The sequence below is a fragment of the Corvus moneduloides genome, chromosome 4 (assembly GCF_009650955.1).
Source record: "Corvus moneduloides isolate bCorMon1 chromosome 4, bCorMon1.pri, whole genome shotgun sequence".
Taxonomy (NCBI): Eukaryota; Metazoa; Chordata; class Aves; order Passeriformes; family Corvidae; genus Corvus; species Corvus moneduloides.
In genome coordinates this window covers 68,683,971-68,699,053 of record NC_045479.1, presented here as the reverse complement: position 1 = coordinate 68,699,053, position 15,083 = coordinate 68,683,971, and the positions used below count along the sequence as shown (strand labels likewise).

Below are 15,083 nucleotides of genomic sequence, written 5' to 3'. Positions count from 1 at the left end.
CAATTGAGCATTGATAATTTGTGATTCTAGTATAGAGAATGAAAGAGATGGGGGAGATGAGAAATCTGTAGTTTACATTTCAGAGGTGAGTGAATTCTCAGAAGTCTTTGGTGCCTTAGCAAGGAGCTGCTTCTCATGGTTTCCCCTAATGCGAGGTGGGGTGTCTGCAGGATGGCTTGCTTGGAGGGTTGAGCAGTAAAATTTAATGTCTCCTTCGTTGCAATGACTTTGAGGAGTGATTCTTGTAGGTCTGAAAAGAACTGCACACTTTGCATCATCCCTTTGTGAATATTAAATAATATGGGGTTTGTATTTACTGTCCTCATGTATAAAGAGGTCCAGCAAAAAGTACCCAGAGCTCCTTGCAGAAATCCTGTTTGGTTAACTGTTTTCTAGTGAGTCTGGGAGACAAGCAAGTGTTCAGCAAGTGCCACTTGATGTGGCAACTCATTGTATGGTAGAATGAATTGGTTCAACCACCTTCACTGATACTGAAATCAGTGCGTTTTCTGTCAGGTTTAATCTTGGATCAGTTACAGTCAGTGCCTCAGCTCTTCGCTTCGCCCCCTGCAGTCAGGACTGGCTTGGTGGGAGGGGCAGCGAAGACATTCTAGTTGCTGTGGTTTGAGGTTTCACAGCATGGCCGTTGCCTTGAACCATCAGTGATTTCAGCTTAAGTTCACACAAGAACAGTAGTGGCTGAGCAGGCACACTCCCTTCTCTTGATCCTGCTGTGGGAGAATAACTTCTTGCAAAAGGTAAAACCTCCAACTCCACTGCTTCAGTCCGTTTAGGTTCCTTTCCCAATGTGATAAAACCACCAGATAGCACAGCTCAGCTAAGGTGGTAAATAAGTAAAGCTTATGACATGACTGTGGGAAATCACCTTGGTCTCTCTGTATCTTGTAATTTATGAATATGTCATACTTGATTTAAGCATATATCATTGTCCAGTCTCTGCTTGGTATTTCTAAATTAAAAAGTTGTTTGTACAAAATGTCTCCAAGCAGGGCAATGATTATTGCTAAATCGGAACAGTGGTCGTCATTAATTATACTATTGATTAGCTGCCAGTTCACTAGTCCTTAGCAAGCAGAGATTAAAAATGTAGCTGGCATAAGAACCTGAAGTGCTGAACAAATGAAAATTACATACAAAATGCATCCAAATCCCTTGGAAGGACTACTTGGATGGAGGATAAATGCACTATATTTCTACTTCATCAATAATACTCAGTATGGTCTAAAAGTTTCTTGCCCTGCATAAGTAACAGCTCAAATGCTGAATATCCTTTTTTTGTTGTTGTTGGCTTGTTTCCTGTTCAATTGTATGAACTTAAATATCCACTTAATGGGTCATAATATGGTGAACATGCTGCAATGGCAATTTGTAGGTCTGTGTTTTAATCTAGAAGTTGAAGCCAGTGATGCAGGACTTAAGGCAAACAACTTTCTTTGCCTTTTTCTTCCTCTCCCATTTCCTATCTGCCTCTAAACATTGTTCAGGTCAGGGAATGCCCTTGTTGTAATTCTCAACTGTCTCAAGTTTCAAGAAAACTTCAACCATCTAATGCTTCAATACAAACTATTAAAAAATATGGACTCAGTGCAGATTTACTGAGCATGATTAAATTGCTTTGACTGTTTTAAAAGTTTGGATTCTGTCATGATGTTGGCACCTTGGTTGAAAAGTTCAGACAAATGAATTAACTTCCCTGCTTGTTAATTTTATATAAATTAACAAGGACTTCAGAGTGATGTACTCATTAATGCAGTTGATGTTGTTTCTGCTTCAAAGTCAGCATTGTATTTTTACTTAGCTGAGTTCACAAAAAATCTTGTGGGTGGTGTGATCTTAACTTTCCAGGCATTAATGTAGGCTTTCAGAAACTTACTGTTGTGTATATGTGATTAAAAAAATCCCTTTCTGATTAGGATTTCTGTTAAGTGATTACAACTCCTCTTTTGAACAAAAAGCTCTGTATAACCCTGGTGGATACATTGGTATAGAACACAGTTTTCTGCCTTATTGTTAGAATGGGTGGACTATATTTTGTTAAAACATGATTGACTGCCCACCTTGAGACTGGTAGAAATATTAGCAGTACTTCTAATGATGTGATAATGCCCCTGCATTCTGACAACATTTCTGATGCCAAACTTAATGCTTTTAATATTGAATTCCAAATTGTAGGGAAATTTCAAAGTTTTTCTGCGATGTGGAGGAATAACAGCCTGTGTTCTCCTAACAGAACATAGGAGGCAGTGTTGGATCATGAAGAATGCGCCTTGGCACTCCAGTATCTTTTTGCAGGAACAGGAGCTGTTAGTTTAGGCTTTAATATAAGCTGTTTCAAGGTAGGCAGTTCCACATGAGAGGATGTGGAAAACGAGGCCTTTGATGATGATTTTTTTTCCCTCTGGGTTTTACTCTCGCCCCATTTTTCCTAGCAATTTACAGTGTAGTACAAGATTCTGAGTGGTGCATGAATTTCCTATTTCTTTTAGTCCTCAAAGTTCCAGCAAGGTTCAATATTCAAGGAATAAAGATACAGTTCAAAGGCTGTTAAAAGCTTCTCCTTATATTTTTTTAAATATGGTTTTAAAATAAACTGAGATAATAGCAGGGAAGTATCAGGTACAGAATAAATTTTATAATTCTCATCATATTCATAATAGTTCCTAATTATCTCAGTGATTTGCAGATGAGTTCATGGCTTTCTTAGCAGGGTAGGTACTGGAGAAAATTGCAAACCTTCTTAATTTGTTTTTTTCAGTGTTGAAAACTGACCTGCATAATGGCTTTGTGTAGCATGTCAAGTGGTCAAGTATTTGCATTTGGAGTTTGACACAGAGCTGCCACATATAAAGAGATCTTGATCCTTCTGGTCTTGATGTCTGTGTATAACTCTGTAAAAAAGCTGTTGACCACAACACAGCAAAACAGTTTCCCTTCACCTGTGGCATTCAAAATTACAGTTTTTAGAGGCTTCAGAAAATACAGCCCAGGCATGTCTCAATTTGAGCTTCCTGAAATCTTTCTGATTGTTCTTTCAAGTATGTCCAAACCTGAATAGGATGTGGGTTGAAGACACCCCACTTAGGGTTGTGCCTCTGGTGATCAAAAAGCCATCTCTAATACATGAGTTCACATGGGCCTCAACAGTAAATGCTACAATAAGCTGGTAAAAAGTATAAAATTGCAGCCTCAAGTTGCCCAAAATTTACCCCTAAATAGAGGTGATCTTTTGTCGATGAAAACTCATAATATTTAGAAGGAAAATTACATTACAGACACGAGTTTGTTTTGTCTTCCACTGTGTTCTCCCACTTTGTCCTCATTTGTACTCAGTCCTCTGGCATTAAGGCTCAAGAAAAATACCCTTACTGTGACTTGCAGTATTTTTGCCTGTATTTGTCATTTTGCCTGTTTGCTTGATTTTGCAGCAACACCTGCACAGTCTGTGGGGCTTGGGATGGCACCTGATTTCATTTTCTGACTTACAAGGGAAGTGGAACCATCCTTCCCCACATAGCTCTTTGCCAAAATATTTGAGGGTCAAGTTAGGGAATAATTTTGATTATAAGGCTGGGGTTTTTTAACTGCTGGAAAACTGTGTGTGTTATTGGAATGAAGCAGGTTGCAGGTACCTCGATCTCAGATATGGAATCTGTGAGGGGTAATACAGGTCCTCATGTGCAGGGACTGTAAAACTCCATGTGCTGCCTTTATAGATACAGTTTGTTATTGGCTTTATGTGTGTGTGGGATATTTTCTTCAGCATGATAGGCGTATACTCTAGTAAGGGAGGAATTTTGAGTCTAGGAAAACTGTGAGCTCTCATGGGTTTGTTTCTGTTGCCTTGACAGATCTTAAATTGTGGGGAATCCAAACTGTAGTTGAAGGATGTTATCTGTTTACACAGGCTTACAGATATAAATATGATGTGTTTGATCACTGTGCTTTTGGAAAGCCTGCCTGTATTGCCCTACTTTTCTGTGCATTGTGGATATTAAAGTCTAAACTAAAATGTGTGAAATTTATTTCTGCTGGCAGCATACAGAATGAACTCTTACGATAGCTCTTCACTTCAAACCGAAGGCTGGGCAGCCATGTCTTACAAATGCAATGTTTATGTGAGACTTTTGGGTTGCTGAATGAAGTTCACTGCCAAAAGGAGATCCTATAAATATTGCATTTAGGACTATTGCTCAGCAGTAACCCTTAACACAGTCCCGTGCTTCCGAGTAGTTTGTTTCCACTAAGGTCAGGGAGTAGAATTCAAAGGAAAACACATGTTCTTTTGTGAATTCCTTCTGAAAGTTACAGAATCTATTGCGAGGTTTACTGTAAAATGACCAAAAGGTATGCGGAAGTTGACTTCACTTATAACTGCCTCCATTCTTGCTAGTTCCTGAAAGGAGACCCACAGTGTCAGCTACTCACAAGGGACAAAACCTTGACATCTGCGTGCAGTTATGGAAATAGTTTTGTTTATTCCCACTCTCAAGAGATTTGTAAGAGTATTTCTTAAGGCTCTTAATTTAGAAAGATACCGTGCTATGGAATCAGAAATGCTGAGCAGCATTGCTGTTTTGCATCCTTTATTCATAGAAATGAACTGCTGTAAGGCATGATAATGAGTCTCTGTTCTGTGGTTTGGGAAGTTAAATATTAAAAGTACTTGGGAAAAAAACATGCTGCAGTGAAACTGGATTAGATTGTTCAAGTTTGTTGGGTTTTTTGAGAATTCAGTTAAGCCAACATAACAATACAAGGGGAAAGGAGCAGCACTGTTGATTCAAACAGAAATAAATCAACAGTGAGTAAATATATTTTGGACACATCCCTGTCCAGATTTAAGTGCTTCCAAATTGCGCTAGAAGAAAAGAGGTGATTTTTTTTTTCCCCCCGATAATTGTTAAAAGGAGGGTTGTTGTTGATGTATTGCCTTTACTTGTTTTGTACATACTGGAAATAATTTAACAGTAGTTTTCATGTTTCACCATTTGGGGGTATTTTTCTCACTATGGCTAAAATCTTACATGTAAAGCAGATTTTGAAGCCTGTGCCTTACTTTTCTAGATTTATTCACTGTACTGATGATTCCCCTGATCCTTCCTTGAACTACGAGGTAGGACTTCTTTCATGATTTCTACGTAATTTAAAAGAACTGTTCACAGTCTGGGTGACATTTGTGCTTGGGTTTGTGTCCATAAAATGTCTTATGTTTGTTTTATTCATGTTGCTTTGGATATGAGGGGAAGTCTGGTTCGGCACTGCAGGTCATAAGAAGTTCATGTAATTGCAGATCAGGTGAGCTAAAGTGCAGACTTGAGAAGCTTCCTTGCAATGTACTCTCATGTCTGTCAGGTTTTGACAGGAAGGACAAGTTCAGTAGCTCAAAGTCATATATTCTTGATGGTGAGCTGCTTGTGAACATCACACTGAGGTTACCAAGGTTGAGGCTTGCTGCAGTGCCTGAGGACATCCTGAACTGAAGTGGTCTGTCACATCTTCTTTTTCCTATGTTTGTTACCAGATCAAAATGTTCAGCTAGAGATGCTATAAACTGTTAATATGGAGCTGCTTTTCTTATGGTAACATCTAGTCATCTCTCTAATAATAGTTTTTATGTAAATATAACATTTGTCATCATGCTGTGGGCTTAAAGGGCTTTTGAAAAGTGAATGAACTTTGTTTTATTTTAAAGCACTATCAAGTGTGCTTTAAAGATACAGAACATCTAAAAGTTGGAAAAAGGAGTTTCATGTTTACACTGTAGTTAGGAATGTCATCTCTGGTTACTGAAGCTTTCTGCTGCAGTTTAAAGGTGTTGGGAGTTTCCAGCACCCAGTAGCAGTAACTGGGCCTTGAAAACCATGGATCCTTCTGAATATTTCAGCTTAGGAAATGCAGAAACTTGAGAAAGTGCCAGAGAGATGCTTTAATTCCCAGGCAGTCTGTCCTATTGACTATAATAGTTTGCTTTCTATTTCTATCCCGTGTCCTTATTTTAACTGGTTTGCGCCTTCAAAGGCGTCACAGGATTCTGCTTGGGTGTGTACCAGAATAGATGTTGATTTGGATAAATTTAATTCTGCTCATCAGCTCCTTTGACTAGGGAGCAACTTTCTGCCAGTTCCATGACAGATTTGTTGTGTTGTACATCAGAGTTTTTATTTTCCATGCTTTATCATTAATGTAACTTGGAAGTTGTTTCATAAATGATTTCACAGTTATAAATACTGTACAAAGTGGAAGAGCATAAGATAATTAAGGTGGGAAGGAGCCTTGGGAGGTGTCTAGTCCATCCTCATGCTCAAAGCTGGGTAAGGAATGAGATCATACTGTCTTGCATGGCATTTTATAAAATCTGGTGTGAAAACCTCAATGGGTGGAGGCTGCACAACCTCTGTAAGGGAGCTCTTCCAATGCTTGACAGTCCTCATGGTTTCTTACGTCCAATCTGAACCTTTCTGCTTTAGGCTAGTTTAGACTATATGGTCTTTAGAGATGCCATCCAACTGAAAGCATCTTGTGATTCTCTGAAATTAATATTAAATCTAATTGCTTTGAAATATTTGCAAAGATGATTATGTGAACTGCAGTTTAAGATTGTTTTGTTTTCTAGTATCAGTGGTCATTTTATCATTACAGCAAAACTGTAGCTCTAAAAGGCAGACCTGTTGACAAAAGGACGCTGTTACTTTTCTGAAACAATACTTTGTCATTTGTTTTTCCTCCACAGCTTGTTCTTCGCAAATGGTGTGAACTAATCCCTGGTGCAGAATTCAGATGCTTTGTTAAGGAAAACAAGCTTTTAGGTAAGGAATTTCTTAAAAACAAAATTATTGGATGAAGTTTTGAGGAGTTTCTCTGCTTTCTTGAATGAGAGCTAAATCTGAAGAGAGTTCTTTCTTTTCACACCTCATTTCTGAAATTAATGGTTTATTCTTTCTGTAATTTAAAATGTGGTTTGCCACATCTCACTTTCCACTGTATTTGAAAGCCTGATAACACAGCATGCTCACCATTACAGTGGGAATATTCTTAATTTCATTGTTAATTCAGAAACTTCACCCAAAGGCAGTTTTGTGAGTGATTCAGGAGCAAATTACATCATCTCCAACTTGCAGAATGAATACAGAGGCAGTTGTGTGTTGTGCTGCAAATACATGACCCCACGTGGATATTATATGCAGAAAGCTGGGGAGGTCAGAACATCTCCACAGGTCTGGGAAGTGTCTTGAGTTTATGTTAAATTCACTGTAGCTTAGTTAGAACCTGTTGTTCTGTTACTCAGGTACAGAATCCTAAATGTAAAACATTTCAAGTGGCACTGAAGAGCCAGGGTATCCATCCACAGCATGCACAGAGCTGGTGGGTGCATTGGGAGACCTCTGGCAGCTGGAGAACAGGCAGATTGTGCTAGAGCATGTGTTGTAGGCAGCTGAGTAGGGTAAATTTAGGGTAATTTATGGTAAATTTAGCTCAGTTTTACTCCTCTGGTTGTGTTGACTATTCCCTGCTGACTATAGCAAGAAATGAGATACCTAGTGTACATAAAGGTGCTTGAATTGGGGGGTTTAATTTCAGGCTAAGTACTACTCTGGAGTTTGGTTTTGGTGTGGTCTACCATGCAATCTTTAGAGATGAACAGAAACTCAAATAGCACACAGGATTAGTGCACATTTGTTCTTAACAAGGTTGAATCATTCTGCCTGAACTCTTCTAACAAGGAAATATTTTAGCAGTGGTGGAGCAAATCCAGACTTTACAGGAAGGAAGGTGGGGTTTTTTTTGCTTTAGGATAAAACCAGGTTTGCTCACTTTGCCTCTCTCATGCCTACAAATTCACAAGCACCAAACTCCATATCTACAAGTGGTCTCTTCAGGGTTCCTTGTGATGATATGGAAGGCCAGGGATATTGGCGATGTAGTTCTCATTGTTTCTCCTGTCTTCTCGGCATGGTGATTGTGGGCTTGTTTTGGCTGTGCCTTTTTGTACCTGTTGGGAGCTGTCAGCAATTTGTTGCTGCATCCAGTCTGTGAACCTTTGGGAACACACTCCCTGTTCCTTGTTTCCTGATCTGGGTTTCCTATGGAGCTGCACATAGATGTTTTGAGCTGTGCTAATCCAGGTGCTGTCAACACACACCGTTCTCCTAAGCCCTTTTATTTGTCTGTTCCTTCTGGTGCTCCTATGCTCATCTTCCTATTTTCTCTCCATTTATGCCAGTTGCAAGTGTATTACAGCTCTCTGTAACAGGATTTATCTTCCTAGCAGCGGAGGTGTCCCATTAAGTCAGTATTGCTTAATGGCTCCTGACAGAGCTTTTTGATGGGAAAAGACCTGAATCCTATCCTGTTCTGTGATGGAACACCACACCTGCCAGAGATACACATTGCTGTAATAACCTCTAAAACATTTGAATGTAGATTTATCATAGAACATATTTTTATATATATAGTAATATTTACTTTCAAATACCTCAAAGCATTTGTACACTGGATAATTAAGCACTGTGCATTTCATGACTAGGTTTTGAAACCTAGTAGATCTGCCAATAATTTTTTTTTAGCTAGCACTCCAGCTGCATTTCTGAATGTAGTTCCAAGATTTTTCACAATGTGTTCCCAGTTCCCATGTTCTCAAAATTAATAAGCCTGTCAGTCAAACTAAAGAGTGATACTTGCAGTGTAGTGAATGATTTTCCAGTTACACATCTGCATCCCCTGAGATACCATCATCTCTTGGGTTGTTTTTTAGGCTCAAGTTAAGCTTTGCAGTTGTATTAAAAATTCAAAGTTCCACTGACATCATAAAGTTTTTATATGAACTTTTTTAAAAAGAGCACATCTTTGGAGGTAGTCAGCATTGTCTTACAGTAAAACTCTGTGTTTTGTATATGGTTAAAACAGCAAACTAACGTCACTGATACATCTTCCTTGGGGAATTCTCTTTTTGTATGTAAATAGCCTGAATTACTCATTCTGCAGTAATGGGGCAGGTCTTGGATTTGACATTTGTCAAGCAGGGTATTGCAATGTTTTATGTTGACACATCCTGTGTGAGAACTCTTGTCACTCAAGATGCATGCAAGTGTATAATCCTGTTGATGTCATTTTAAACCATTGTCTTGTAGACAAATGTGTGAAATTAAGAACTTGTAGGAGGATGGTTTATCTAGTGCCACACAGGCAAGAAAGCCCTTGAGGGAGCAAATGGGAGCACTAAGGTACTGGCCTGCATGCCATCTCACTGATTTTGGGGTTTAAGGTTTCACCTGTAGTGCCTTATCAAACAGGGATGTGTTATTCTGCACTTAAAAAATAAGTTAAATGAGCATCTGTGGTATCCAAGGATCTATCATCATTGCTAATGTGCAAGCTTAGCTTCCACCCCTGGCATTTCATGGTTCCAAATTGCGGTCCCTGCGTGTGATGTGCAGAACAAGGTTTTTGACCACAGTAACCGAAGGGAATAAAACTGAAAGGAAAAGACAGGAGCTGGAAACTTAAACACAGGCAAAGGTTCCTCCTGAAATTCACTTTAAAATAGTGAAAGCATGTACATAGAAAGTGATCTTCACAAACTGTAGAACAGAGCTGTTCAAGGAAGAGATTCCTAATGGAAGTACTTCAGGCATAGCAGAATAAAGCCAAACAGTAAGTTACTGATAATGGTAAAAAGTTGGGAAAACCCAATCTTCTGTGTCTGATAAATGTATTTTTCTGGTTGGGTTTTTTGCATGCCCAGAGCTCTTCATAATTATAATTAACTGAAATTATTAACAGGTATATCCCAGAGGGACTACACCCAGTACTACGATCACATCTCTAAGCAACACGAGGAGATCTGTAGATCCATACAGGAGTTTTTCAAGAAACACATACAGTATAAATTCTTGGATGAAGACTGTAAGTATCTTGATGGTATCTGTGGGTATGCATCTCTTCATAACTGTTGCTTTCACAGGGCTTGGTTCTCTTTAACTTGGGGAGAGTCTGAAAGCTCTCGTGGCTACAGCACGTGGAGCAGCAAAGGTTTGGAATTACATTGGCAACAAAAAAACGCTGAATGAATGGCTGGAGCTCTTCAAGAAAACACAAATGAGTGAAAGATCCCTTCAGAACGCATAATAACTTTTTTTTTTTTAAGGCTTTTTCTCCTTATACTTGAAAATATTTTTTATACCAGAAAAGTGAGGTAGGAGATCCTTGACAAAAGGCATTTAGTAAGAAGAATACTTGTTTAAAAAGATGTTGTCAGATGTTTGCTGCTGAATTATTGATGTATTCCTTGAATAAAGGATTTTTAAGGTTCTTTTCAAGAAGTTTTAATTATTTCTCCTAGAATGTCAATGCACACCAGGTTTGGTGCTGAAACTTTGAATAAAGGCCATATTGATGCATCTAATCAGCCCAAGTAAATTGTCTTGTTCTTTAAATGTGAAGTCCTTTGCAAATTTGATTTGAAATAGTTTTCTAACATGGTTTAGTGAGAATTGAATGGTGTTGCATTGTGATGGGTGATCAATAGTGGTGAAAAACATGACGAAGAAATTTAAATCAGGTCTGGTGTGGACCAAACCTCAGCTTAGTAAATCCATAAGCATAAGAATTTTCTGGCAGTTTACTGTCATCTCTAAAGCTTTGAAAAAATCAGCCTGTAGGTGGGTTTTTAACATTATTGTTTTACTGAGCCACCAGAGCAGTCAAGTAGATCTGTCCTCTCTGACTGTCTGAAAAAGGTACCTTCAGGTGCCAGTCTCTGTTATATTAAAATTCTTAGCAATTTGATTCTGCAGAGCTTCTTTATTTCAGTCCAGAAGAGTTGTCATGAACTGCTGCTTGGAGAAGACCAGTGGAATCAGTACACTAATTTAATAAGTCCATAGCCTTACATTTTGAAGTAAGATCAGTCATATAGATCTCGCATTCTGATTACTGCCTTTTAATTTTCCTCTGTGTTCCAATGTAATTTTAGCTGGTATGTAATCAACTGATAGATAAGAATTCAGGGCACTATTTTTGGAAATTGATGCCTAGATTTAGGCTCTGAAATGGCTGTCAGGTGAACTGAAAGGTCTGAAATGTCATCTTATATAAAGGATGCCATCTGAGTTGCCTCGAGGAAAAAGGAGGTTTCAGGGCAACCTTCTGGGATGAAGGTTTGTTAACCTTTTATTCTTAGGCACTAAATGCTAGTCCATCTGCAGAGAAATGACACGCAGAAAATGTTTTCTGGCGTTTTGTGGGTGTTTTTTTTTTTTACCACATTTCATTTATTCCCCCATCATCTCCCTTGATCCACTGCCTGGTAGCATATGTGTTGTTAACAATAAAAATCTGCGTTTGCTTGTTTGTTTGCTTTTAAAAGGAAAGGTATTACAGCTTTTTTCCTGACTTCTTGTTTCATTGGGGATTTTGATGCTGTTTGCACTGCTTTTTCCAGTTGGTCTGGTAGCATCTCCAGATGGAAGAGTTGAGTCAGAGCAGCTGAAGCATTGCAGAGTCAGAGCAGTAGGATAACAGATGGGTGAATGCTTTATAAATGCTTCTAAATTATGTTAGAACCTTCTAAATACCTTTGATAAGGGCTCAGTAAGAGCAGGGCTCTGGAGGTGTCGATACTGCAGAGCTGGGCTTTGGCTTTCCCTCTGTTTTGAGCAGTTTCTGGTGAAGTTTCACTACAGTCTCACTGGCACGGGACACTCCTGCTCTGAGGTGATCCCTAAGGAGAGGGAACAGTTGAGGTTTTCTTCTTGTTCAGTGTTTGTGAGTGTCCTGAACCAGTCCTCAGTGTGCAATCGGTCTGAATCCCAAGCTGTGAATCCCAATAAATACCATTAGCCTCAGTGGTTGGCATGGGCTTGCTTTAAGCTCACTATAGAAACCATCAGATGCAAGGGATATCTTTGGGATATAACTAAGGAGAGGATGTGGTACAGGCACTAAGTTCAGTTGAACAGCTGGAGAAGAAATCCTGGGTTCCTGTTCTCCCCGTTGCATTGATGACTGGCTTAGCCACTGAGGGCTTGTCTTCCTGGGAAAATGGAGCCCTTAATCCTGGAGTGACTTTTGCATTGATGCAACTGAGCTTGTGCCAAAGCTGTGTGGATTTTTAGGCTGCATGGTAAAAACCAGCTACGTGCCTGGCTTTGGCTTTTGGAGTTGTGGTTTGCCCTTAGCTCAGGCAGCTTCGCATGAAATGTCAGATTAAGCTTTACATACATGGATGTGGTCAGTCAGCATCCCTGTTCCTGACAGGCAGCTTCCTGAGACTCAAGTGTTCTGCAGTCATCCTGAGTTTAGTTTATCCACATGTATTGGGAAATCTCTTAGCTGAAATATTCCCTTATTAGAGAAGGAAGTAACAATACAGCATTTGTCTGAGGCTTTTCTAAATATTTTTTTTCTCCCTTTCTTCCTGCTAAGCTGGTACAACTTTTGCATGTAGCCATGCCTGAATGCTTCCCTGTTGATTCCCTAGCTCAACAGAAAGACAACTCAAAGGTTTGTTTAACCATACAGAACAGAAGCTGATGGAAAGCTGCATATAGAGTCATGTTTAATTAAGCCAAGGGGAGGAACAGCAGTGGAGCCAGGCAAGGCAGCTTTGAGTCAGTCACTGAGTGGTAACGGGGTTGTTTGGAGGAGTTGTTGGTATTAATTAGGTGTGCTGTGTCTGCTCTGGGTGATATCAAACATGGCCATTTCACTGCACCAACCCCTTTGTTCCTACAACTTGTTTGTCTTGTTAGCTGCTGAAATCCTAATGTCTGTGGAGCAGGAATTTTCTCTTATTAAATGTTTGTGCAATGTCCAACACAGTGGAGTCTTGATCCTTCCCTGAAGTGTCTCTGTTCTGCTGTAAACAAAACAGGAGTAATGTCAAAGATAAGCTCTCTGGGCTAAGAGTTTATCAAATATTCTTCATTGGGGGTAAAATCAACAGAAGAAACCAGCATTAAATGGAAAAACCCAGCAGCTGATTTCCCAGTGCATTAACAGTAGTTCTTGAAATGTTTCAGCTTCCTCTTAGAAATGTACCAAATTCTGGCTTGCAGTTCTTTAGACATACTGACTTTGCAGATTGTGCTGTGTACACAAGTATCTATTCAGATTTAGACATCTTCTGTGAAATTATATATCTTTTACAATTAACTTTTTTTCTCTCCTTTTCAGTTGTTTTTGATGTGTACAGAGACAGCAGGGTAAGTGAACAATATGTAGTATATAATTGTTTCTTCTGTGAAAACATGAAATGCCACAAAGATCAAGCAAGTAGTAGCTTCCTCTTCCTAGAAGTGGTCCTGGAAAAAAAAAAGCAACCAACCAAATAAAAACATCCCGCCAAAGCAAAAACCCCAACCAAGCAAAAAAACACCGAGCAAAACCCTAAAACCAACTTGATGTTATTCTGTTCCACAGGCCTTTTTCTATGTTAAACACTGTTGACAGTAGGAAAATAATAGGATTAGGGTTGTAAATATATCTGTGCCAGTGACGTAATTATTTAGTTAATATCTTCCAGAGAAGTTGTCCGTCCTAAAGCACAGAACTTTGGCTTCAGCTGCAATTTTCTCAGTTCTGTGAATGTACAAAAGGCAACTTAGTTTTTGTTATGACAAAAAACTTTTGTTATGGAGAGTCCCTGCTGCAGTAATTTAGAGTAGAATAAGACTATTTCAGTTGGAAGGAACCTACAATGGTCATCAAGTCCTACTGCTTGACCAATTCAAGGCTGACCGAAACTTAAAGCGTGTCGTTCTCAGTCACATGGTGGGATTCTTGGGGCTGTCCTGTTCTGGGTCAGGAGTTGGACTCAGTGGCCTTGTGGGTCCCTTCCAACTCAGGATATTTCATGACTCTTTGATTAAGGACATTGTACAAATGTCTCTTAAACACAAACAGGTTTGGGACATTTTCTTTGAAGACAGATATTTCCTTGGGCTTTGTTTTTTTTTCCCCTGTGTGTTTTTTCACTACGGCATTTGAACTCATCAAAACTTACCCTTAATATTTCTTCAGATTATCTTTGTGAGATGGGAAAATGGTTTGTTTATGTAAGTCTAGGGTAGGAAGGGATAATGGTCAAAAGAGGATATGAATGTGGTGTGCCCAGTTTGTGGCAGATGGAAGCCAGTTTTTTCTTTTCAAGCTGCTCCAGCTGTGGTTCTGAGAATTGGACAGATCAGAACCCTCAACATCCAGATAGTGATGGAGCTGGGGAGAAACATCCCACCTCAACTATTTGAAAGACATGTAGATGTAGTGCTTAGGGGTGTGGTTTAGTGGTGAACATGGAGGTGCTGGTCTAAGAGTTGGACTTGATGATCTTAGAGAATTTTTCCAACATAAACAATTCTATGAACTTCGGGTACCAATATCAGAGTTAGTAACCTTGACTTCTAGTGTGAGCAGAGTACTTGGTCAGATGAATTGTGCTTGAAAGGCTCACATGCGTTGTTTTAAAAGCAACCACAACCAAAAATGCATTATGTATCCTTAAATCTCAAAACCTGATTTAGGGAATCATAACCTGATTTTGAGAATCACATTACTGCATGAAAAGTAAGTGTTTAGATTATGGGGTTTTTTCGAAATCCTAAACCAGAAATGCAAAACCAATGTCTACATACTTTTGTTATATATGTTTGAGTCTCACTGTTTGACTTGTTTGTAGTTATGGGATTGGAGAAAGTCTTTATTACAGTTGAGTTGGGTGTATTGGGAGTAAGTCCTGATTCTCATTTTCAATGTTGCTGAACTATTTTATAATTGTGTAATAGTAAATCTTGCCATAGTTTACAAAACAGGAACGTGTCTTAGTGGAAAGCAGCAACTGTACTGTTTCTCAGCCCAACTTTTAATGTAGGTACCTAAAATGAGGCTGTGGGCTAGAGCAGCCATGCTGTAATGGAAATTACCTGCCCAGGCTCAGAACGGCAGACGTGAGGATGCTGTCAGGGGAAATGAGGAGCAGCACTTGAACATTGAACCAGATTCTGCCGTTGGGTGCTCTGCCTCATAGCTGAGGCATGAAGACAGATTATTTAAGTAAAAGGTTTCAG

At 39.2% G+C, this 15,083-nt stretch overlaps 1 protein-coding gene across 1 annotated transcript in view; it reads left to right on the top strand.

The window, feature by feature from the left end:
- CDC123 (cell division cycle 123) overlaps positions 1-15,083 on the top strand; it is a 32,987-nt gene that overhangs the window by 9,232 nt on the left and 8,672 nt on the right. Inside the window, exons 7-10 of the mRNA XM_032106159.1 lie at positions 5,086-5,134; positions 6,752-6,827; positions 9,802-9,924; positions 13,195-13,223. Coding sequence (XP_031962050.1) covers positions 5,086-5,134; positions 6,752-6,827; positions 9,802-9,924; positions 13,195-13,223 — 277 coding nt within the window. The remainder of the gene's footprint in view (positions 1-5,085; positions 5,135-6,751; positions 6,828-9,801; positions 9,925-13,194; positions 13,224-15,083) is intronic.